General features: G+C 38.2%; 4 protein-coding genes across 5 annotated transcripts; 3 read left to right on the plus strand and 1 right to left on the minus strand.

Annotated features, from left to right (window-relative positions):
• Positions 1-102: 102 nt before the first annotated feature.
• Positions 103-5,081, minus strand: LOC103458573 (histone-binding protein RBBP4). The gene is made up of 11 exons (XM_008399486.3): positions 4,924-5,081; positions 4,310-4,457; positions 3,168-3,313; positions 2,910-3,083; positions 2,698-2,813; positions 2,407-2,567; positions 2,203-2,329; positions 2,032-2,109; positions 1,546-1,680; positions 1,362-1,472; positions 103-645 (listed from the first exon to the last, which is right to left on the minus strand). The coding sequence occupies exons 1-11, from the start codon at positions 4,937-4,939 to the stop codon at positions 583-585; spliced, it is 1,275 nt and encodes a 424-aa protein (XP_008397708.1). The 5' UTR covers positions 4,940-5,081; the 3' UTR covers positions 103-582.
• Positions 5,082-5,459: 378 nt separating this feature from the next.
• zbtb8os (zinc finger and BTB domain containing 8 opposite strand) lies at positions 5,460-10,432 on the plus strand. The gene is made up of 7 exons (XM_008399485.3): positions 5,460-5,652; positions 5,898-5,922; positions 6,012-6,133; positions 9,016-9,098; positions 9,309-9,361; positions 9,662-9,698; positions 9,821-10,432. Exons 1-7 carry the CDS (start codon positions 5,571-5,573, stop codon positions 9,905-9,907), a joined length of 489 nt encoding a protein of 162 aa, XP_008397707.1. The 5' UTR covers positions 5,460-5,570; the 3' UTR covers positions 9,908-10,432.
• A 238-nt stretch (positions 10,433-10,670) lies between these two features.
• khdrbs1a (KH domain containing, RNA binding, signal transduction associated 1a) lies at positions 10,671-15,846 on the plus strand. 2 transcript variants are annotated; one of them, XR_532592.2, is made up of 11 exons: positions 10,671-11,007; positions 11,392-11,519; positions 12,148-12,264; positions 12,372-12,518; positions 12,606-12,730; positions 12,826-13,084; positions 13,159-13,235; positions 13,326-13,387; positions 13,483-13,659; positions 15,432-15,491; positions 15,563-15,846. XR_532592.2 is itself a non-coding variant. In XM_008399484.2 (9 exons), the coding sequence occupies exons 1-9, from the start codon at positions 10,917-10,919 to the stop codon at positions 13,590-13,592; spliced, it is 1,116 nt and encodes a 371-aa protein (XP_008397706.1). In that variant the 5' UTR covers positions 10,671-10,916; the 3' UTR covers positions 13,593-14,431. The 2 variants fall into 2 exon arrangements, 1 of the variants encoding a protein (XP_008397706.1); XM_008399484.2 differs by lacking the exons at positions 15,432-15,491; positions 15,563-15,846 and having other exon boundaries at positions 13,483-14,431.
• An 89-nt stretch (positions 15,847-15,935) lies between these two features.
• On the plus strand, positions 15,936-22,951 carry tmem39b (transmembrane protein 39B). Its single transcript, XM_008399483.3, has 9 exons — positions 15,936-17,227; positions 17,834-18,029; positions 18,934-19,153; positions 19,331-19,414; positions 19,553-19,707; positions 21,158-21,491; positions 21,583-21,770; positions 21,855-21,975; positions 22,572-22,951. The coding sequence occupies exons 2-9, from the start codon at positions 17,899-17,901 to the stop codon at positions 22,803-22,805; spliced, it is 1,467 nt and encodes a 488-aa protein (XP_008397705.1). The 5' UTR covers positions 15,936-17,227; positions 17,834-17,898; the 3' UTR covers positions 22,806-22,951.
• Positions 22,952-23,383: the final 432 nt, after the last annotated feature.

Consider the following 23,383-nt stretch of genomic DNA (forward strand, 5'->3'; position numbering starts at 1 on the left):
GTTTCTCCTGACAGAAACTGCAGCATAATGCAAACATTAACAAAATTCCTAATTTATAGAACATTAAGTCTTGCCTCCAAAAAAACAAGTAAAATTCACAAATTTCTGTAAATATTTTTATTATGAATATTCTTAGATACACAAAAGCTCAGGTGCAGCACATAAACAAAATGCAGAAGAAAACAAAACACAAACAAGTGACGACACAAGCTGGAAAATTCATCTACAAATATCAAGCAAATAAAAAGGAAAACCCTACAGTATGTACAATTATATTAAAAATGGATCATTGTGAAAATGTTTTCTGCACAGCTAATGACAAGAAATAAAATGACAGCAGACTGGTCAGTGAGGGCTTTATTACAAACCACAGATGATCTTGGAAAAACTAAATGGTATCTAGAAATCAGACTGAAACCAGTGTCATTTGAAATGCATCACAACACGTTAATGGTGCAGAAACTCTTTTAAACACTTTTCTCTGAGATGCATTTGAAAATGTTTTGCTGCTTACAGAAGCAGATCTGAGAAAGTGATCCATTTTTAACAAGCAGGTCAAAAGAAGCGAGTTCAGAACTGGACTCATGCCTGGACCTCTGAATCTGCAGCTCCCTCTGGGTCTTCATCGTTGTAGATGTTTTCAGCCTGTGCAAGACAATTCACACAGATTTACTACATTTACTGTTTATAATAAATGTAATGAGAAAATAAAGTATTAAATTCCATTCTAAGTTTTACCAAAGTCTCAACATCTACGCTTCATTTTAAACAAAGAAAAAGAAAACATGCAACAATATCACTTGCGATAAGTAAACCATTTAAAGAGTGTTGATATGTTTCTGCTATAGTTTCATATCCAACACCTCAGATAATAAGTCTACCGAGCTATTGGACAAAAACTAGATGCTTTATTCCCACATCAACAAAAACTGCTTATTGAACGTTTCTGCTGTTTCTGCATTGAAACAACTTTCTGTGCTGCAACCATCAAATCTCACCAAATGTATTACCGCCCAGGTGGTCCTGCATGGTATTTTTATTGAGTACAGTGATATTGCAGTAATAAATGTGAAATGTATTGTGCAGCCCCAGTTCCTACACGTTTTCCAGACTTCCTACACATTATCCATGCTTGATATTAGGAACAAGAATAGATGAACAAACAGACTGATGAAAATATGCAAGAACTGACAGATGGATGGGTATAGATTTACAGCTGGATGGATGCAAATGGAACAGGATGTTCTAAATAAATAAAATCTTGAATTCAAATGCTTTTCCAGAGCTGTAAAATGTATAAATATATTGTGCAGGAACCCTGAATAACTTCGGATGTGACGTATCCATCAGTCAAGGCTTACCATCTGCCACACTTGCATGATGTTGTCCTCTGACACCGAACAGATGACCCACGGCTCGTTGGGGTTCCAGGAAAAGTCTGAGATCTTAGCTGTGTGTCCGCCATGGATGAACTGGAAATGAGAGCAGGAGTGATTAGCACACCACCTACCATCCAACGAAAACCAGAATCTGACGGCTGCTCACCAGCAGCTCGGGAGGGCCATCCTCAGCGTCCTCTGGCGACTGCTCTTCTCCGATCTTACTCAGGTCCCAGACGTTGAGCCGCCTGTCGGTGCCGCTGGAGGCCAGGATCGTCTCGTTATGAGGAGACCACTGAACCTGTGATTAGAAGACAGGAGAGGGGGAACAAAAGCCTCTTAAAAATACAATATTTTCATAGTTTGACAGATCGCTCAACCCACTGATCCGCACTGCATACAGGACGTTTAATATGACAAAACACACTTTTTTTTAATCTATAAATATTTTTTCACATTCCCTTTTTCAGTGTGCATTTATTTAAAACACATTTAATGCCCTTTGTTTTTTTTAATTAATGCTAACCAATGTTAGTTTTGTACATATGTTCCTCATCCACAAAATAAGTTTAGAAATCCAGCACTATTATGTTTAAGATGTTTTCATTTCTTAAAAAAAAAAAAATGAAGATAAAGTAAGTGTAGGTCTTACCTGGAAGATCTCATCCTTGTGAGACTCAAATGAATGGAGTTTCAGTTTCAGGTTCCTCAAGTCCCAAAGAGCCACAGTCTGCAAATATAAAAAAAACAGAACCAAAGCAAATTGTAACCGGACTTAAAGAAACAAGAAGCCATTTAAGAGTTCACTAGAATCTCATCCCACCTTGTCAGCAGAGCCAGTGGCCAGAATGAACTCACTGTAGGGATTAAAAGACAGGCAGTTGACTTCAGCAGTGTGAGCGTCCACTGCATGGCTCGGTTTGGAGGTGTTGTTTGACCGTGTGTCCCAGCTGTTCCAAAGACAAAATGAACTGATGTTCAGATAAAAGCCCAGAATCACTGATTTTGTTCTGAGAAGGTAACATACATCATGAGTTTCTGGTCGTCTGCCACAGATCCGAAGAGGGATTCGTGGAGAAGATGCCAGGAGACGTCCTCCACCACAGCAGTGTGGCCTGTGAAGATTGTTTTGGCATCTACGATCTTCCCCTCCTTTGGCACCGTGCTGATATCCCAGAGGCATATAGTCTAAAGAAGTCAAAAAAAGTGAAAATAGCTGTTTAACCGTAAAGAATGTTACAGAGTCTGATTGTGAAAGAGAAGTAAAAGTAATTAAACAGATTAGTAAAGTTGCAAAGTCTTTAGTCGAGTCTCTTACATGGTCATCAGAAGCACTGAGGAGGCATCCGCTGAGGTTTGGGTTCCAGGAGAGGCCGTAGCCTTCCTTCTGGTGTCCCCTGAGTCGCAGGTCTGGGGTGCATTCTCCAGAAGGATCTATTATAGAAAATTAAACTCATGTTAAATTAATCTGTAAAGTTTCAGAAGGAAACTGTGGTACAAAACTCTAAATTGTTTCAGAAGGGCCCTTACCAGGTTTGGAGGGGTGCTTTGTATAGTCAAAGACCAGCACATCACTGGTGGGGGTTTTGGTGGCAATAATACAGGGGTTCTGGGGCATATAGCGCGCTCTGTTCACTTCTCCCTCATGGTTGATCTTGATCTCAATCTCTATTTTTCCACTAACAGAGCCAAAGCCCCCAAACTCTGAAAGAAACACCTTTATTTAAACTACCTTCAATTGGTGCAATAAGACTTTGTCCTAACATAGTTTCACTGAATATTACTCACCTCCTTTCTCACTGTCATAGTGTGAAGCATCAAACTGGGCATCATCATTTGGAAGCTGAACACTGGCAATAACAAGATGATTCTGCTCGTCAGAGGTGTGCGTCCCCAAAACCAGTCTATGCACGCTGTAGTCCTTTCCCTCGGGTCTGTGAAGAACACGACCGCAAAATAAACACAATTAAGTAGGACTGGGCATTATGGCTCAAAATTAACTTTTTTCATACCAAATCGTATTTCCGATTTTGTTGTTCTTTTAAGATAAAATACAAATGACAGAAAACTTGCTTTGATTTATCCCTTCTAGGATTTGACTTGAATTCAATCTCCAAATAAATACAAGCTGTAATAAAACAAGAAGGTTGGCCCTCCGTGCGGTGACATCACTCTGAACTGTGGAACCCAAGAGGTGCATTGGTGGAAATAAACACCAACATTTTCCCAAAATTAGACCTTCATAAGCAGAAAAAGATTGATTTATCGTCCAGCCCTACGTAGTCATCTCAAATTTAAATCAACAAAAGTCAGCAAACAGATTTTTAGTTTTGATTCTCAAATTAAATTGATTACAATTTCAGTCATAATTTTAGATTTGCTGTATCATTTTCATTGTTTTCTCTTTTTCCACATCTGGAAAAAGGGTAGTTGATGAAAACAGTGACAAAAATGTTTTGTCTGTAACATTAGTGATTATTTTAATAACTACACAATATTGTTTATTTATGTTGTACATTTGCCCTTATCTGAGTCTCTTATTCTTATTTTTCAGTCCTCCAGCCCCACCATCTTATTTTGAGCATGCATGCTTCTATTTTCATTTAATTTGCTGATAGTGCACCTGAATTTCTTCATTGTGGGACAATAAGGAAATCTCTATTCTATTCTATTCTAAAGAGCATGTGACTGAAGCAGACATACAGCAGCCTATGGAAATCAGTTTATTACTCTCAAGTTGCAAACAATATTTCACAAAGGGAGCTCTGCAATGGATCCACATTCAAATATAAATGATGTTGGAAATCAGTTGAGCTCAGAAATGGAAATTGGAAGCTCCTCTAATCAAATCCTGCTTAAGACCCCATACAAACTTGGATCAGCTGTTTCTGTATTGGCATTTGTGAAGGTGTAGCTCATCTCATGCTCACCTGGTGACATCTGGCAGCCACTGAGCGGTCAGGCTGGGCCACTCCAGGGCGTGAGTCATGACCAGATCATAGAGGAAAGGGGTGTTCTTCTTCCAGATCTTGTACTCTTCATTGATCACCCTTTCCTCCACGGCATCATCAAATGCAGCTGCAAAAACACATCCAATCCAACAACAGTGCTGTTAGGAAAACAACTACAACCCTCACATTAGCTTAGCAAACTAGAAGACATCTGAGAATAACCATGTGGCATTTAGACTATGCCAACAACCTACTTGTCATTAATATACCAGAACTATGGTAATGATTTTAGGTTATTTCCTGTGTTGTAAATGACTATAACACGGTAATGTATAGCAAGATAACTGTAGAAACACGTGTACATAACACACAGTCCCACATTCACCAATACATGATATGTATTATTTCATTAAAAGTCCCCTTGTTACCAGCGAGTTAGCAGCTAACACCTAGCATGCTGCTCCGTAACAATGAAAGGAGATGCTGGCTGACGCGCCAACAGCCGCCGGTCCGATAGTTCTCGGGCTTTAAATCATTAAAAGCTATGAACATTCAAAAATAAACTACTAGTTCTGAACCATTGGCATTCTTACCGTCTTTATCGGCCATTTCGTCTCAACTACACAGACAAGTCAGGCGAAAATAAGTATTTTTCGGGAGAGCGCACAGAACACAGCACGGAGGTCCGCAATGGCGCCAACTCCACAGAACACCATCAGCCAATCAGCATGCAGCAAAGCCGACAGGAAGTCCTTATGACATTAGATCCGGAAGATCCAAAATGCAACATGGAAACTCGGAAATTAGAAAATCGTGTTTAGAAAATCTACACAGTCTAGTTTTTAAAGTGTTACCCATAATAAGTCTTACAAACATCAACATAAAGAGTAACTTTACAACATCTAGAAGCAACAATGAACAGTAACCTAAATCTTTAGAAAGACCTAAGAATCAAGGAATTCGTAGGGTTTTTCAGATAATGCGTTCTTTCTCTGCTTTTACTGAATCGTAATATGATTGTTGTATGATTGGGACTAACAGCAGTACAGTATAACAGCAGTACTGGTCTGATGATCATCGTTTGTTTTCTGCGATTTATTTTCAACCGTTTGTGCGCTACATAAATTTACGAGACAAATGGTTCAGACCTTGAATGCAACACTTTCTGTTTTAGCTCTTTTTACATGTTGTTGACCAGAAATAATTACCATTTTTACGTTTAAATCAGCTTCCAGCTTCAATGGATGACCGTCAGCTAGACCTGACAGAGGAACAGAAAGCTATTAAATCAAAATATCCTCCTATCAACAAGAAATATGAATGTAAGTCAGGAATAATCACGAAAAATGTTGTTAGCTTAGCTTGTTCCATGAGGAAAATAAACCAAGTTTTGTTTGTAGCAATTTACACTGCATTTAGATACACAAAAATGAATATTGAACATCTTAAATTAAGCGTGTTACCTTAACGAGGTATCACACATTTATCCCGTGAAACATCTGTCACTACAACTGCTTAACCTAGTCAACTACAGTTCATTAAACTCATACCTCATTTTTTATTTCAGATCTGGATCATACAGCAGACGTGCAGTGAGTGTTTTGCCTCCTGCGTTAATAAATGAGTGTCTGCCTTGTGTCCAGTGATCACTTTGATTGTTTCATGTATTTATATTTTCCAGAATTCACTCCTGGGGAGACTCCTTGGAGGAAGCTTTTGAGCAGTGTGCGATGGGAATGTTTGGCTATATGACGGACACAGAAACTGTGGAACCCATTGATACTGTTGAAGTGGAATCAGAAGGTGAGAAATCAGCAGAAAGCATGTTGTTCCTTGAGTTTAATGTGGTATAGCAACGCAAAGTAGTGAAAAACTGTTTCATAAAGTGAAAAAAAACATATGTTTTATGAAATAAATGTTTCATTGGGATGGAAATTGATATGTGGTATTCACTATTGTTTTGGTAATTAAAATTCAAAGGAGGGCTCCCTCTACTCCAGTGCTTCTGATTAAAATCTAATGAAACGTGTTGCCTTTAGAATTCAGCAGTGTCATCATGAAGACAACTCACTGAAAATATGAGAAAAGTAAAAAATGGTACCCAGATACATATTCTGTTTTCTGTTATAAAAATCTTAAAAGCTTGTGCAGTGTCATGTTTTGCACCCATTGTGTCAGAAAACATTTGCCATCATGTATTTCCTGCTAACCTCAAACAAAATTGGAGATGCTTTCTGACATTTTTTAGATGCATGCAAATATGTTTCAAAGCATCTGAGAGATCTTTTTTGGCCAAATTGTATCAGTCAGGAGATGGAAGGAGACTAAAAAGTATTAGACAATACCATGGAACATAGCAAGATATTTATCATCAAATGGGGGAAAATATGCAATAATTACCATACCAGGATAAAATAAATAAAAAGATAAATACATTATAAGAAGAAAGCTGGTTTCAAGATACCTTCAGCAATGTTGAACGATTGCGCTGGGGTAGGGGAGCAAGATGGAAACCTTTTTAAAGAAAATCCTGATAGAAACAAACCAACAAGCATATTGGAAATGGGATGATTTGGTCATAATTGTGGTTATAACTTCTGTTTGGTGTAAAAAAAAAAACAAAAAAGAAAACTGCAAATAAATTACCCAACTGTAGGGAGGCATGGTGGTGGCAGCATGATTTTTTTTCCAGCTTTTTTCTGATTATCTGGAACTTGCTTTAGTCAAGGTGGCAGGAATTTTTCAAAGAGACAAATAAGAGTCAGTGATGGCACAAAATCTCCATTTTCAGCTCTCTATTTGGACATGAATACTTTCAAATCAACATAATAACTGCCTTAATTGCTCAGTGACAGTCCATTCTGTGAAAGCGCTTTGTGCATATTTGTATGTAAAATGGGTAACTGGTGGTCAGATCACCCGGGCTGGGTTTTATGTGAGTGGTTGTTGTTGGGCTTGTCTACTAACATTTGAATCAGCCATGCATGTTAATACTTAAAGTGACTTAAACAAGAAAAGAAACCAAAACCTTTCTTTTAGTCAATGTTTGTAGCTGCTCAGTCATTTATCAGAAAACAAATATGGTTACTCTTTTTTAAATCAGAAACTAAGCATATTACACTGATCAGAAGTTTATATGACCCAGTATTTAATACCGTGCATTGTTCCTTTAACACAAATGACAACTAGAAGCCTTCTCTAGTAGTTTTGAAAGAGGCATTATATTCTGTAGCCAATCACAGGTCCACTTGGGCTTGTGTTTCATATCGGAATGTCTTTGACCTATGAGCAGCCTACTGACTTGGTTTAAATGTTCCTCTGTTCTTTCTGATAACATTCTGCATTCATCTTGCCATCAAGTTTTACCAAGTTTCCTGTGCCTTTGTAACTCACAGATCTCCCAAAACACAAGTGGTCAACCTCTGTAGTTCACAATGACAGTGGTGTACACTGTCATAAAGTTGCCTCCTACCTAAAGGTTGCCTCCTACCTTTATTACCTTAAGGTAGGAGGCAACCAGACAACCAGATGTTCTCCACTGTTTATGAAGTTGTTTTGTCTGGGTATTATGTACCTGTCAATATTGTAATTTGTCTATTGGTTTTCACATTATTTAATTTGCATAATTTTACATTTTGTTTTATCTCACAACCCAATCTCCTTCTTCTCCATCAAAAGGTCTTAGCTTTTTCCAGGCCACAGTTATAAATAGGAAATGTGTTCCTGGTCTGATTTTTTTATTTTTTATTTGCACAATATAATAATATGATTGGGGCCATAAAATAAAATTTTGGTCCCTTAGTTGTAAATAACTTTGTTTCAGCGGTAGAATTTTTGTGATAATAATTTTCATTTGGTGATTCAACCATACGTCATGATCGATTTTATTTCCATCCATCCATCCATTTTCTTGCACCCTTTTTCCCTCAGTGGGGTCGGGAGGGTTGCTGGTGCCCATCTCCAGCCAACGTTTCGGGCGAGGGGCGGGGTACACCCTGGACAGGTCGCCAGTCTGTCGCAGGGCAACACAGAGACACACAGGACACACAACCATGCACACACACACTCACACCTAGGGGCAATTTGGAGAGGCCAATTAACCTGACAGTCATGTTTTTGGACTGTGGGAGGAAACCGGAGTACCCGGAGAAAACCCACCGATTTTATTTCAATTGTCTTATTATTTTTTAGATGGAGTCCTGTATGTCAGGTGAACTTTTTTTGTGGGCTTTTCTGGCAGTTGTGGCAGAAAGTTGATGCTGCCGTACCTAACTGGAGCCCAGAAACTCACTGGCTAATTCTAATCAAACAGGTCACAGGTGAGGTTGGTTAACATTGAAACCCATGTATATAAAGCTGTGACTATAGTTTCTGCCCAAAACCTCCAGCTTACCTACACCTTTGACCATGGTGTTTCTGGGCTGCATATGTCGTCATTGTGATCTAAAAATTGCAAACCCAAAGCTTGATAATAAGTGGTTTCAGCCAATCTAATCCAATATAGAAGACAATATTATTTTATTTTAGTTCCATTTCTCTACAAAATGTCCAAACAGCCAAAGTATGTTTGAAAAACATGATTTAAAAGATAAAACAAAGATATTAACTTCTGTTTTAATCAGCTTATGCATGATGTTTCACCATCAATAAAGCTAAACACTGTTTGTATTGTTCTTTTTCTAAAGGTGAAGACATGGAGTCTCTTCTCTTCCATTTCTTAGACGACTGGTTATACAAGTTTTGTGCAGATCTCTTCTTTGTCCCCAGGGTGGGTCAGCTTGCTATTTATTGCTATTTGATTTATTACTGAAATTTTATTATTTTTTATTAACTCTTTCCTTCAAATCATCAAATCATTCTTGGTGTTGATCAGTACGCTTGTTAGAATATTTCTTTGATCCTGCTTAAGAAAACCGATAATGTCTCTAGCCATTTTTTGTGTTGTTTTGTGCTTACATCTATTGTGTCTGTTCATCAGGAAATCAAAGTTGTGTCCATTGACAGAATGCATTTTAAGATTCGATCCATTGGGTAAGTTTTGACTGAATTTGATTAAATTATGAGTCATATTTTTGATACAATTCTTAGTTTTTCTTATAGTTTTATGTCAGTTATTTTTTTATGAAATCAACTGCAACTTAATGGTATTTTTAAAGAGTCAGGTATATTTTCTTGCTACTGAAAATGCATTTGTCAACTTTATGCCATTCATATAAAGACCATGTGTAATTGATGCAATAATTTCAAACAGAGCTTAGGTTATACTGGTTTTGAATGAAGACTACTGGTTACTGTGTGTTTGACTCGTATTGTTTCTAATGCTACTAAAAGGTGGGGTGAAGAATTTTCTCTGGCAAAACATCCACAGGTAGGACGCAGAGGAGAGGAGATTTTTACATATTTATATATCACTTTTATATATCCAGTAAAAGTTAGAATAAACCTAATTAATTCTGATATGCTCTTTGTGTTTTTTGTTTTTTTTTCAAGGGAACCGAAGTGAAAGCTATCACATACTCTGCAATGCAGATCCACGATAAAGTAAAGCCAGAAATATTTGCCATCATTGATATTTGAAGATACCTCTGAGGACAGACAACACTCCTGGTTCATTTGGACTGTACAGTCTACATATGCACATAATTAAGATTTTTGTTTTATTTCATATTCTGATCATTAACTAGCAAAATCAAGTTTACTGCAGTTGATGAACTGTTTACTAATTAGGTCTGTCAAAGATTAAGGATACCACCTTGTGAAATGTAATGTAGAACTTCAAATTAAGAAAAAGAAAAAATATATCCAGATAAATGAATTATGGTGATATGGGTTATGATGAAAGTTGAAAATTATATTCTAATGTATTTGTTGGAAGTAGCACAGTTCATTTGTTATTCCATAAATTGGAATAGCAGATGAACGGCCTAAGTATCAATGAATGGTTTGTAGTTTGATGTAATGGTTGTGGATGTCTTACATTAAGTTATTACTTTCTTTTTTTATTTGGTTTCTAATTCTGTTATTGTAATATTCTTGTCAAAAATATTTTAATCAGCAGCTTTATTAAAGACGAAGAGTTAAAAACATATCTAATAAAAATAATTTGACTCCTGTGTTGATCATTATCAGCAAATAAAATGTCAAGTAAAAAATAGTTACAAGTAAAAAGTATCAATCTTTCACGGAATTGTTATATTTATAATATAAAAATAAACACACCATTACTCAATAATGGTTTGTGGGGGGGTTACCCTCAAGGTAAAATAATAAAAAACTAAAATAAAAACGAAGCGGGAACCAAGCGGATGTCCCTGGTTGACTATGACGTCCCTTCCTCCCTTTCCTCTCAAATGCTGCTGCGCCATCCCTCCTTTGTCTGCTGAGGAGAGACACCGGCCGGGGTCGCCGCTTCGCAGTCTGTTAATATTTTTCCTTACCAAGAAAATTTTCTAAGACAAAATAAACTAAATAAACGCACTTAATTGGGTAAAGAAATAGCGAGTCAGTTTTGCGTCCAACGACTGCAAGAAAACCAAGCATCAGCGAGTCCGCCATAGTCGAGCCTTAGCAAAGAAAGAAAATCAAAATGGAAGACACTAAATACCTCCCTGAGCTCCTGGCCGAGAAGGACAGCCTGGATTCATCGTTTACACACGCCATGAAGCTCATCACTGCTGGTAATTTGATTATTTCTTGCATTATGCAACAGGGATTTTTGAAGAAAAAACGTGTTTTATGTAGTTATTTTAACACCAACTAATATTTCGCGGCCAGGCCTGAACAATGGCGCATTAAAACACGTGGTTGGTGGACATTTGGGTCAGACCCCTTCTCTGGATTAACATGTTTAACTCATTTCTGCGAGCCATATGAGATCTAATGAAACTTGATTAAATACATTTACATTTGTGTAACAATCGAAAGAATCGATTTGCTCATTGTAACTATTGCATCGCGATAAGCATCACAGCCCTTCACAGACTATACGAGGTTTAGCTTATTTTGTATTTTAGATGTGTATTCATTTTAATTTATGCCAAAGCCTTTATTCTTTCTTGCAGAGATTGAGAGGATCCAGAAAGGAGAAGCCAAGAAGACACCAGAGAAGGAGACTTACCTGGACCTTTTTGCCACCAAAACTATGAAACTAAAGGAGCGAGTGCTCATCCCAACCAAGCAGTATCCCAGGGTATGCATCAGCTGCTGCTGCATGGTTTCTTTGCAAGGCCGTAATATTGAGATGCTCATCTTTAGGCATTTGAAAGGCTCCAGTTTAAAAAAAAAAAAAAAAGATAAATCATTGTGTTCTGCTGAAATTGTTTTGTTGTATGTTGAGGTAATTGAAATAAAATATATGCACTAAGCATATATCATACAGTTGTCTAAAACCTGTTGTAACTATCGTGATGCCAAGTGTAAGAATAATCTGAAGATGAGTAGCTTAAGTCTAAAAGTGCTGGTCTGACATCTTATACGACATGTTTTTTTTTAATAAATGTTACATCTTGCAGATTTACTTGTTGTTTTTAAATTTCCACACTGAAAATCTACTGACAAAGGAGAAGCAGTGGAATCAAAAATCTTGAGCATATCTTTAAGTGTCCTGTCCTTTGTTTCATCTGAATCCTTCTGCTCTGCTTCCATAATTACTACTACTGGAGCTGCAGCTTCAGTGGTCCTGTCGTGCATGTGTCTTTGTTTCTGCATGAGCATTTCTACAGTTGTTGCATCTTAATAATGCTGTGTTAATGGAGAAAAAATGTACAGATTAATGTTGCGTTGACATACTGCTGAATGATGTGGTCGTTATTCTGCAGGTCAACTTTGTCGGGAAGCTTTTGGGGCCTCAGGGCAGCACAATCAAGAGACTCCAGGAAGAGACGGGGGCAAAAATCTCAGTTTTGGGAAAAGGCTCAATGAGAGACAAGAACAAGGTTTGTGCATAGATTTATTTTTTTTCTTCCTTTTCAGCTCAGTACAGAGGATGTAAAAAAACAAAAAGAAATGTGTATATATGTAAACCATTTGCGTTATTTTCCAGGAGGAAGAGCTCAGGAAGGGTGGCGAGTCAAAGTACGCGCACCTGGCCATGGAGCTGCATGTGTTCATCGAGGTTACAGCACCCATACCAGAAAACTATCTGCGCATGGCTCACGCCATGGATGAAGTCAAGAAGTTCCTCATCCCGGTTAGTGAAATCTTTTATCCCATTAACCTTAATCTGCTCTTAATGCACAATTGTGTAATCTCTTAAACTTTCCCAATGTAACTACAGGAGCCTGGCGAGCATGATCCCTACATGGACCCTCAATTCCTGAATGGATCCCAAGATGGTTCTGGAAGGGGACGAGGTGGCCTTGGACGGGGCAGAGGTGGACCACCTGGTGCAGGAGGGCCAAGGTGAGTGGGAGTTTGAAAATTTGTAGTTAAAGGATGTTAATCAAGTTTTATATATATATTAAAACATGTTTTACAAAAATGTATACATTTCCTAGGGGACGAGGGATGCCACGTGGAAATCTCCGAGGAGCGATGCGTGGAGGAACTCCCCGTGGCGGGATGTCTCGAGGAAACGCGCCCAGAGGGGCCCCGGCCGGTAGGGGTGGACCACCCTCTGCTGCAGCTAGAGGAGGGTCCTCCGGCCGCTCCAGGCCGCCTGCGAGCGGAGCGCAAAGGATGCTCCCCGCCGCAGCCCTGTCCCATCAAGCAGGTCCTTCAGGGTCACAGCCCAAACCTGAACCTTACGATGAATATGTAAGTGTCAAAGTGAATAAAGGCTTATTTTGATGGCAATGTCTCTTATTAAACATACAATTTTTTCCATTTAGGGTTCATATGAGGAATCTTACGCAGAGCCTTCCTACGAGGGATATGATAGTTATTACAGTCAGCAGCCTGCTCCAGCGTAAGTCAAATTTAAGAGTTTTTCACACTCCTCCCACCCTCTTGAATGTGTTCTCATTTTTTTTTTTTTTTTTTTTTTTTGCCCTTTCAGGGATACGGAATACTACGATTACGGACACGGTGAAGCCCAGGATCCATCATATGAGAGCTACGGTATGCTTCTGTGTACTACCAAACCACTACAGTCGAAGTGCTCCTGTGTGCGACGCTGTGAAGGCTAACTGCTTTGGTGTGCGTCCTGTTTGTAGGTCAGGGTGAATGGGATAACTCGTGGTCCGGCGCCGGGGCCGGAGGCAAAGCTCCCCCGACGCGGCAGTCCAAGGGTTCATACAGGGAGCATCCATACGTCAGATACTGAACAACTACCGGTAGAGAGTTGCTACGGCAACTGTCTCCCGATTGTAACAGGCTTAACTTTTCAAAAAGTAATTTCCCTTCTCGTTTGTTCCCCCTTTTTTTACGGTTTATTTTATGTTTGTTTTTTTTGTTTTTTAAAAAAAAACTTAGAGACATTTTGTTGGATGTATCGGAGTGCCAGATAAGAAACACGAGGAGCAGAGAGTTTTTTTTTTTCATTGTTTATCTGTTTCCATTTAAATGTTTCAGTTGCGTAGTAAGGAATTAGTTACTTAAACTTAACAAATGGAAAAAGTGATATTTTAGTGACATTTGATGGCTTTTTCAGTTAATGATTAACTTTAAACTGTGATTGTGGCGATAAAACTCTTACCATATAGGCTGCATTTCTCAAAAGTCCTTCATGACTGGACATTAATTGCTCTTAATGCTTCAGTGTAATTTTATATATACCTAAACAAATTTAAACACAGCCTTAAGATATTTTGATCTGCATCAAAAGTCTCATTATTGTTTTCAACATTGCAAATCTAGTTTTCTCCTAAAATACAGAAATCCGTCTTTCTGCCACCTTTACAATTGGTATATTAAGCCATTCTATAACGTGCAAAATTATACTGATATAATTTCTTGTTAAGTTTGAAGGATACAAGGCTGCAGCCACCTCAATATTTTGTACATAACCTTAGGATAACTGTGTATGGTTTAAGTCGTGCCGTCTCCAAAATGCTCAATGCTTGTGTACCTTTTTGACTAAATAGGATACTAAACATATCCCAAAATGTTTTTCTGCAGTGCGTGTTTCAATAAAGTTTCTAGTTTCATTTTAATCAATCTAAACTTGGTATTTTTGCCTTTATTGTACCAAAGGATTGTCTTCACTTTGTGAAAATGGTCCTCAATGGCTCCCCAATGCTGATTAATCTTGTTTGTTTACACGTTCAACCTGACCACAATTTGAAAAATACAAAAAAAAAAGGGGCAGCGTTTGTTTTTTACCCCCCCAATGACTTTACCCTCTTCGTCTGTTTATCCAAACTAAATGACACTTGTAATGTCACCTTAAAAAAAAAAAAAAAAACATAATAAAGCTCATTACTTGAGATTATGTGCTGCCAAATTCATGTTTGACTTGACAATGATGCAGTGCTTTAACATGTATTGTCATTAATCTTTAGTTAGTGTATCTCTCAGAGCTCTCAAGAGCGCAATGTATCTCCAGCCACTTGAAAATGACTGAATTTCAACAGTATTCCCCAAATCAAGCTTGCAGGGATCTTACTTGACTTTGATGCAAAGTCATGCTGGCTGCTTTTTATAAAAGAAAAATATCGCAGAGGAGAGGATTCTAAAAGCCTAAAGGTCGCCACAAGAAGGTAAAACTAACCCCAACACTCATTTATTAGATTTATTTGTTCTGTTTTTTATTTTATTTTCTGTGCAAAACATGTTTAAGTAATGCAAGTCATCCAAAACATCAAAACCATTAAAGTACAAAATTAATGCTGTGATATTTAGTAGTTTATTCCGAGCAAAATTAAGACGCACAAAACAATCATGTGGTTGTGATGCAACTCTTGCTCAAATAAAACCAATAATTGTTTCATTCCACTCAATACTTATATCCATCTTGGTTATTTCTGTAGAATGTAGTTTAATGAAAATGAGTAGCTGCACTCAAAGCCTTAAAACATTCCATTAATGGGCAAAAACTCTTCAGCTCGAGTTGCATGATACTTTTTTTTTATTTAGTATAAAATTAGTTTTGCATGTTTTGTTGCTCACTTGGTGTATTTGGACATTTGTGTGTTCTGGATCTCATTTCCTTTTCTCCTCTTAGGTTATCAGAACTGTGTTGGTGCAGTTGATAGATTCAACTCCAGCAGCTCAGGCCTGTAAGGTCAGTTGGAAAAGAACAAAATCAGGTTTTGATGTTTTATCAAGTTTGCTGACTGTTGTTTCTCTGCTCAGCAGGTCCATTTTAAATTCTCTGCAAATTGAGACCGTGAAGGGCTACTTGGACCAAATGCTGTCCAAGTGAATGAGTCTGGTTTGATGGCCATATTTCACCTCTTCTATGAATGAGGTGCTTGGAAGAAGTTTTGCTGAAGCTTGGAGAGGCTTTTTTTTATTTTTACTTTTTAAATCCAAACTTGGGGTGGGGAACTCGTAACTTTTTAAAATGTTTCACAACTCATTTAACCATGTTTTGTATAAAAAATGAAGAGATCTGAAAATAAACTTTTAATTTATCAGTTGTGTTTTCTTTAAAATCTCTTTAGATAGCTAGATGTTGTTGGTTGTGAGAGTATTTCTTTGCTTTTTCTCCATTTTGTCAGAAATGCTTAGGCTGTGAAAACATTTTAATACTCATTCTATTTAGAAGCAGTTCATAGCAGCAAGCTCACTTCTAGAGTGGTATAGTCAAAGTTCAGACTCTCATGTAATTTAAATACTGACATTTTTCCATGCATAAAAAAATAATGCGGCTGAAATGATTCTACAGCTATGTTTTTGACAACCTTCACAAATTCCTGGTGGTTTCTGCAACTGGCAGTTGGTCTATTTTCAACACTGTCAAGTTTGGTTGGATAGTGGTCTGATTTTGAAGCTGTCAATTGAAAATGGCTCTATTCAGGTTATCTCAAGTATGAAAAGCAAAAAGACATGTAAAGGAGTACATTTTCCCAGCACTACATGTACACCTTGGTGTCAGTTTTTAGAGGGTTCAAAGGTCTTGAAAGTATTTTTCAGGTCTTCAGAAAAAATGGACAAATATGGAAGCATAGAGATTTTTAATTTCTAAACTAAATCCCTTGTCAGATTTTTATTCCTGAATTTGTCAAGCCAAACTGCTTGTGTTTATAAAAGCTGCAGTTGATTACAACAATGTCAGCTTTTTCCTGATCCCATGTGCATGTACTGATTGGAAAACTGTACGCCAAATTCAGCATTATTTGAAACGTGCAGATCATCCAAGCCAACCAAATTACTGCTTTGTTCTCGAAATGTCAAGAACGTTGCAAAAACTGGTAAATTTAGATACAATTCTACAAAGTACGAGAGTTTATTTAAAACCTGGATGGAAAGAATATAAAAAAGCAACCAAGTTAATGCTTTGTTCTCAAAATGTCAAGAATGTTGCAAAAAAAAAAAAGAGGTACATTTAGAAACAATTCTACAAAGTATGAGAATTTGTTGGAAAACTGAATGCAAATGATCCATAAACTTCAGGGAAAACAATATTTCCTGCTCTAGTGTTTCTGGCACAAAGGTGGAACGAACATACAGCAGCATAAAACATAATTATTTTAAGTAGTATCTGTAAATTGTCCATTTCATACAGCCATCTATGTATTACTGAAATAACTTATTTTAATATTTGGTCTTTTAATTTGGTATATATTGGTGTTGCATTCAATTTCCAAGAGAGACAGAAGTGTCTGAATGTCCCTTTAAATAACTCTCCTCCCACAGTTAATATCCGCGCCCCCACCCACCAGCGACTTGCTTCACATCAACAATGACTGTCTTGGCTGGCTTCAGTGCAAAAACAGCCAGTGTTTTGATAAATCTTCCGACAATTTAATCCGTTATCATTTAAACAGACCAGCTTCCTACTGACCACCCGCAGCGGTAAGCGTATATTTTCCTCCGTGGTCTGTTTACCTGGATAGTAGCCTGCTAGCCAGTTAGCTTTCTGTTAGCTTAGGCCTGAATCTTAATATTAAATCAAGCGTGGTCTTGGCGGAAAGACAGGGGGTCTCATTGTTGTGAACCATGTTGTTCCCCGTTGTTGTTCTAAGGATCTCAAATGCAAACGACCAGTGGTATATTTTCTAAGCAGAAAGACAACAATTGTAGCTGCGTTGCTAACTTGTAATGACAGCTTCCGCAAAAGCTGCAGCCAAATTTTCGACGCTATGCAGCTTGAATAAATTTGTTTTGCACCACCAACATGGGGCTCCATGCATACTTACTTTGCATGAAATATTTCTTGTCATTTAGTTTTGTTGGATATTTTCAGGTGCTTATAATGGCAGGTTGTGTTTGTTTTGGCTCTATTTGATGCAACCGCTGAGCAATGTTTTACAAGGAAATTATACATGAAACAATAGAATGTACGTACACACCTAAAGATACATGTATGATTTAAAAAAAAAATAGTATAAAAGTTGTATATTCTGCATGATTGATTCCTTTCAGTGTACTATTACTGACTCACTGTCTTAATGTAAACAGGTGCAAGAAAACAGAGGGAGAGTTCACGCAGCTAGACAGGAAGGTGAGCAGTGGGTGTCTTTGCGATGGCCGGTGGAAGGAGAGGTACGAATCGGACCACCTACTGCAGACCTCCCTTAAGCAGTGATCCAGGCTCCGTCAGCAATGGCAACCACACCACCAGCTCTCCAGTCACGGGGGTGCGAAACCGTGCAAGGCAAGTCTCCTGTTTTATCTTTTCACTTCATCATCTGTGCTGCACAGTTCAATGCCTGCCAGCTGGAAAACTGCACACTACTTTGCAAACGTGTTTGTACATTACAAAAACAAAGTCTAATGCACTTTATTAGGATGTTAGACCAGCACTGCACTGAGAAACGTATACTTTTAAAGTAAAGGATCATTTTGGGAGTAGTGTGTCATGTGTATTTACTCTGATACCGCCAAATAATTTTCAGTGTGCTTCAGTTGTCACATATTAGAAAGTGTAGTTCGCATTTATTCTCTCTGTAAATCTGGCTGTTCTGCGAAGGACTCTGAGGTTTCTTTGCGAACACTAGTAAGCAAGCAGCATCATGCAGACCAAAGAGCTCAACAGACAGCTCAGGGATTAAGTTGTGGAGAAGTTTAAGGTAGGGATCAGATCTCAAGCTTTCAGTTTCGCTTTTAAAAGTGATCATATTTAGATATGGAAAGACTGTGGCTCAACTTCAGCTTTCCAGCTTGACAGACAAGTTTGGGGAAGGAGAATATGAATTGGAGCCAAAAGATCAATGGTACATCTGAAGGAGCTGCAGAGAACTACCACTCAGGTTGGAGAATTTAATAGGTTGACGACTGGTTGTTCACTTAACAAAAGTGGCAAGAATAAATTGAAGGAAAGTCAATGGGAAGTCTGGTTTCTAGTTAGCTGCAATGCATTCAGGGATTACAGTAACCATTGTTTACTTATTTAAAAGGCACAATCCACATTGATCCGTCCGTAAAGTAGTTATCAAAACTACTTTACGCTCCTTCATCATCTAGAGAAAAAAAATTGTATTTGCTGAATACAAATGCAGGATGCAGTCCAGGTGTTCAAGGGGTATGATTACTTTTTAACGCTCAGGTTTTGCCTGCAGAAACGGCTCTGGGACCTGCATGTCCAGCCCCCCGCTCGCCGCTCAGACTGTTGTTCCCCTCAAGCACTGCAAGATCCCCGAGCTGTCCATGGATCGAAACGTGTTGTTTGAGCTTCACCTCTTCTTCTGCCATCTGATCGCCCTGTTTGTCCACTATGTCAACATCTACAAGACTGTGTGGTGGTATCCACCGTCACACCCTCCCTCACACACGTCTCTGGTCAGTACGCACAAAATACGTTCTGCAGATCACAAACTTCTATTTTGTTTACTTGAAGAATTTCGATTTTAACTTGTGCAAGAAATGCATAACCTCAAAACTTACAAATAAAATCGTAGATGTAAGAAAAAAAAAAGTAATTTAACGATAATAATTAATCAGTGTTGTTATTTGCAGAATTTTCATCTTATTGATTATAACATGCTGGTGTTCACAATCATTATACTGGCAAGAAGGCTGATTGCAGCAATTGTAAAAGAGGTAAGTTTGTTGTTTGCTGGAGGCTGATAACAATGTCCATGTTGGCATTTTTGTGGTTAATACCTGCTGTTTTACAAACATTATTTTCATCTGAGCATAACTCTGTTTATGTGTGACCATGGTTTCCTTTTCCTGCAGGCATCACAGAGTGGGAAACTCTCCTTGCCCCACTCAATATTTTTAGTGATGGCCCGGTTTGCAGTGCTAACGCTGACAGGCTGGAGTCTTTGTCGCTCCCTCATTTATCTGTTCAGAACCTACTCTGTCCTCAGCCTGCTTTTCCTTTGCTACCCGTAAGTATTCTCAAAAAACCCCCCAAAAAACTTCAAATTTTAGATCTGTATGACAGTTGGAGTCTAATATGAGTGAAGGCCATGACTTAAACAGTTTCCCTGTGTTTCCTTGACCCTGCGTTCATCTGAAGCAATAAGTTGAGTTCTACGTTTTCCCCATTGATGCTCCAGCTGCCGTTTCCTGTCGTTACGAGTTTTAATCCATGTAACTATTAAGTAACTCTAGTTCACCCAAAATCTTTCCGGGTGATTTGAGAGGGGCAAGTATTGGCTTTCAAGCTTTGTTTCCCTGCAGTGTTGGTTATTATCTCCTAAGTATCATATTGAATTTCTTCATGTAAATTATTGAAAAGAATGAGTTAAATATTAATAGCTTGATGAAGTTTGAAATAGATGCTGAATGATTTAACAGTTAGCTCCTTGCATTTTGGATGGATCTTTATTACTTTCGATTACCTTTTCAGTGTTTGGAAATATTTTCTGACATATTTAGCTTCTGGCCAGAATAACTCTGAGAGTTAATGTTGCTATAACAACAACCCACATTGTCACTGGTTTAAATGTTGCTAAAAAGTGAATTAAACAGGGTCAGAATAGCAGAACCCAATATCAATGACTCGGTTTTTATCTTTATTTAAGATGACTGGAAATTATCTTAGGACTCCATACTTGATGTGTTAGTTGATTTGATTTATTTGACAGTGGTGTTCATTGATGCATTGGTTGCTATTCATCTGTTGCTGTCTATTCATGTTTTCTTCTGTGGTCTCATAATTATGACCACATTAATTTTTCTGAAAATGATTTCGGTGATAAATGACTAAGTAATTTCAAAAGACTTTACCCCTAATAACTGCTTTTCAAACAAACTTACTTATGGCTCTACAAAATACAATAAATTTCCTGTTATGTTTATTCAGAAATTCAACATTTTCTCTCATTAACAGACTTTACTGGCTTGTTATTTAAGCATTTATAGCATACCTGCTTACATTTATGCTGTTTACAAAGGTTTTAAATGTCCTTTCAAAAATAGTTAAGATTTGTTAAAGTAAAGGAATTTACAATTTTGTTTAGATTAGATTAGATAAGATAAGCTTTATTGTCACCAAGAAACAATTTGCTTTGCAGACGCCAACAATTGCAAATAAATATATAAAAAAGTAAGAAGATAACTACATTAATAGTACACCAGAACATCAAGATAGCGCACATCACCACACTATGTTTGAACTTATCTCTAATTATGAATGAGGTCAACACTATGGTCATTAGTGCTTTATATGAATAAATTAGATATTAACATGTCACCTTTGCTAATATAAAGGCACAAATGTGTTTCCAATGGGCTACAAAACACTTTTCCCCTTTTAAGTCCCTTTTGATACCATTATCGCTGTAAAACTGTGAAACATTTCAAATATCTAACGGTAGGCGTTGGCTCCCACAGATTTGGAATGTATATCCCGTTCTTCCGTCTGAGCTGTGATTTCCGGCGAGCGGGTTCTCTCTCGCCGATCACGAGCATCGGCTCCAAAGAGGTCGGCAGCATGAGCCGCGGCAGGGACTACTTCACCGTGCTGAAGGAGACGTGGAAGCAGCACACCAGCCAGCTGTACGGAGTCCAGGCCATGCCCACTCACGCCTGCTGCCTGTCACCTGACCTCATTCGAAAAGAGGTGGAGTATCTGAAGATGGACTTCAACTGGAGGATGAAGGAAGTGCTGGTCAGCTCCATGCTCAGCGCGTACTACGTGGCGTTTGTACCCGTTTGGTTTGTAAAGGTAAGATTGTGTTCAATCTCGGTATATTTTTAAATACGGCTTCTTTGACGTGAGAATGTTGATATATCTCTTCGTCTGTATGGTCCTCTAGAGCACTCAGTATGTAGACAAGCGGTGGTCCTGTGAGCTCTTCATACTGGTATCGGTCAGCACGTCAGTCATCCTCATGAGACACTTGTTGCCGCCTCGATATTGTGACCTCCTTCACAAAGCTGCCGCCCACCTGGGCTGCTGGCAGAAAGTTGACCCCTCTCTCTGCTCCAACGTCCTTCAGCACATGTGCGTACTCCTGTTAGTTTTTACCTCAGTTCAGACTAATTTCTAGACTAATGAGTCATACTGTGTATTGTTTTCCTTTTGCAGATGGACTGAAGAGTACATGTGGCCACAGGGAGTCCTAGTAAAACATAATAAGAATGTCTATAAAGCCATGGGCCACTATAACGTTGCAGTCCCCTCAGATGTTTCCCACTATCGCTTCTATGTGAGTCTTGCTGGAGAAAGAGATTTTATATGGCATTAATTTTAGTTTTATAAAGAAACCACATTACCTTGCAAAAGTATGCATACGCTCTATATCAGTGCCAGCAGGTCAAGAGACTAAAATTTTTACCGTTTTTCTTTTCACAAAATTGCTGAAGGTTAATTTAATTGGATAGTGTCTGAACAGCAACTTCCAAGTCTTTTAGCTGATTCTCAATTAGATTTAGGTATGGGTTTTGATTAGGCCATTCTAACATCAAAATGTAGATCTGATGTTGAGTCATTGTGTTGCTGGAAGTTGAACCTTTGCTGCTGTTCAAGCTCAAGTCTTCTGCACCTTCTAACATGGTTTCCCATTGTGATTACCCTCTGTCTCCATCAGTGCTTGTGTCAACTCTGACCTGCTTCCCTGTCCCTCTCACATAAAAAATGTTGAAAGCGTGCAGCATTTTCCTTTGATTTAACAATTATCTGCAACTTCCTGTTGGTGCATCATGTTAAACTGCCATAAAATATGTAGACGTTTGAGGCTAAATGTGACAAAATGTGAATTTATACATTTCAACACTAACCTGTACCATCTTTTCCCCTCCCTAGTTTTTCTTCAACAAGCCTTTACGAATATTAAACATACTCATCATCCTCGAAGGTGCCATGATTTTTTACCAGCTCTACTCGCTCATTTGCTCGGAAAGGTGGCATCAGACGATATCGCTGGCCCTGATCCTCTTCAGCAACTACTACGCCTTCTTCAAGCTCCTCAGAGACAGAATAGTCCTAGGAAAGGCGTACTCGTTCTCAAACAGCTCATCGGACCAGAAAGTCAGCTAAAACTCCAGTTGCCGTTGGTCACGCTTACTTTGGAACAAGAGAAACATGCCTAAGAGTTCTGTATTTTTTCTACAAGCCAGATTTGTGTCAGTTTTGTTCTGAATTGCCATAAGAAAAATAAATATTTTTGTATTACTTTAAAAAAAGTGTTTCATATTTATTAATTCCTGACTTTAAAACCTTTAACAGAAAAATCAGATGTTGAATTGTTCATAAATTGTGCAGATATCAGAAAATGTTAACTGTAACTCAGGTGCAATTCAATGAATAGCAACCAATTTTCATAGCAGCATTGAGTTTTCAGACTGTTGGTATGCTGCACATTAATAATTCACGTTGGAAACGGCCTCTTTTTCCTGGATGGTTAATGTGGCATGAAATTGTTGGAACAGTAGATTGAACAGCATTAAGGGGACAAAATGGAGACAGAAACGGATTAAGTTCCTTTGATTTTAGGGACGTTGTTGAATATCCTATGGTTTTTTAAACAATTTTTACAGCCTGTTTGTGCCTGAAAATTGAAAAGGTTACATTTTTGTTACAGTTTTCCTTACAAATCACTCTGAAAAATATCTGCA

The sequence above is a fragment of the Poecilia reticulata genome, chromosome 22, assembly GCF_904066995.2.
Source record: "Poecilia reticulata chromosome 22, P_reticulata-male-v2, whole genome shotgun sequence".
NCBI lineage: Eukaryota > Metazoa > Chordata > Actinopteri > Cyprinodontiformes > Poeciliidae > Poecilia > Poecilia reticulata.

Coding starts and splice junctions, on each gene's coding strand:
- LOC103458573 (XM_008399486.3), bottom strand. Junction 3,084..3,167: donor CTATGACAGTGAGAAAGGAG/GTGAGTAATATT, acceptor TGTTTCTTTCAG/AGTTTGGGGGCTTTGGCTCT. Junction 2,110..2,202: donor CCACTGGCTCTGCTGACAAG/GTGGGATGAGAT, acceptor TTATATTTGCAG/ACTGTGGCTCTTTGGGACTT.
- zbtb8os (XM_008399485.3), top strand. CDS start 5,571: ATGGATGACCGTCAGCTAGACCTGACAGAGGAACAGAAAGCTATTAAA. Junction 5,923..6,011: donor GATCATACAGCAGACGTGCA/GTGAGTGTTTTG, acceptor TATATTTTCCAG/AATTCACTCCTGGGGAGACT. Junction 9,699..9,820: donor CTCTGGCAAAACATCCACAG/GTAGGACGCAGA, acceptor TTTTTTTTCAAG/GGAACCGAAGTGAAAGCTAT.
- khdrbs1a (XM_008399484.2), top strand. CDS start 10,917: ATGGAAGACACTAAATACCTCCCTGAGCTCCTGGCCGAGAAGGACAGC. Junction 12,519..12,605: donor TCAAGAAGTTCCTCATCCCG/GTTAGTGAAATC, acceptor ATGTAACTACAG/GAGCCTGGCGAGCATGATCC. Junction 13,388..13,482: donor TCCATCATATGAGAGCTACG/GTATGCTTCTGT, acceptor TCCTGTTTGTAG/GTCAGGGTGAATGGGATAAC.
- tmem39b (XM_008399483.3), top strand. CDS start 17,899: ATGGCCGGTGGAAGGAGAGGTACGAATCGGACCACCTACTGCAGACCT. Junction 19,154..19,330: donor CTCCCTCACACACGTCTCTG/GTCAGTACGCAC, acceptor TGTTATTTGCAG/AATTTTCATCTTATTGATTA. Junction 19,415..19,552: donor TTGCAGCAATTGTAAAAGAG/GTAAGTTTGTTG, acceptor CTTTTCCTGCAG/GCATCACAGAGTGGGAAACT.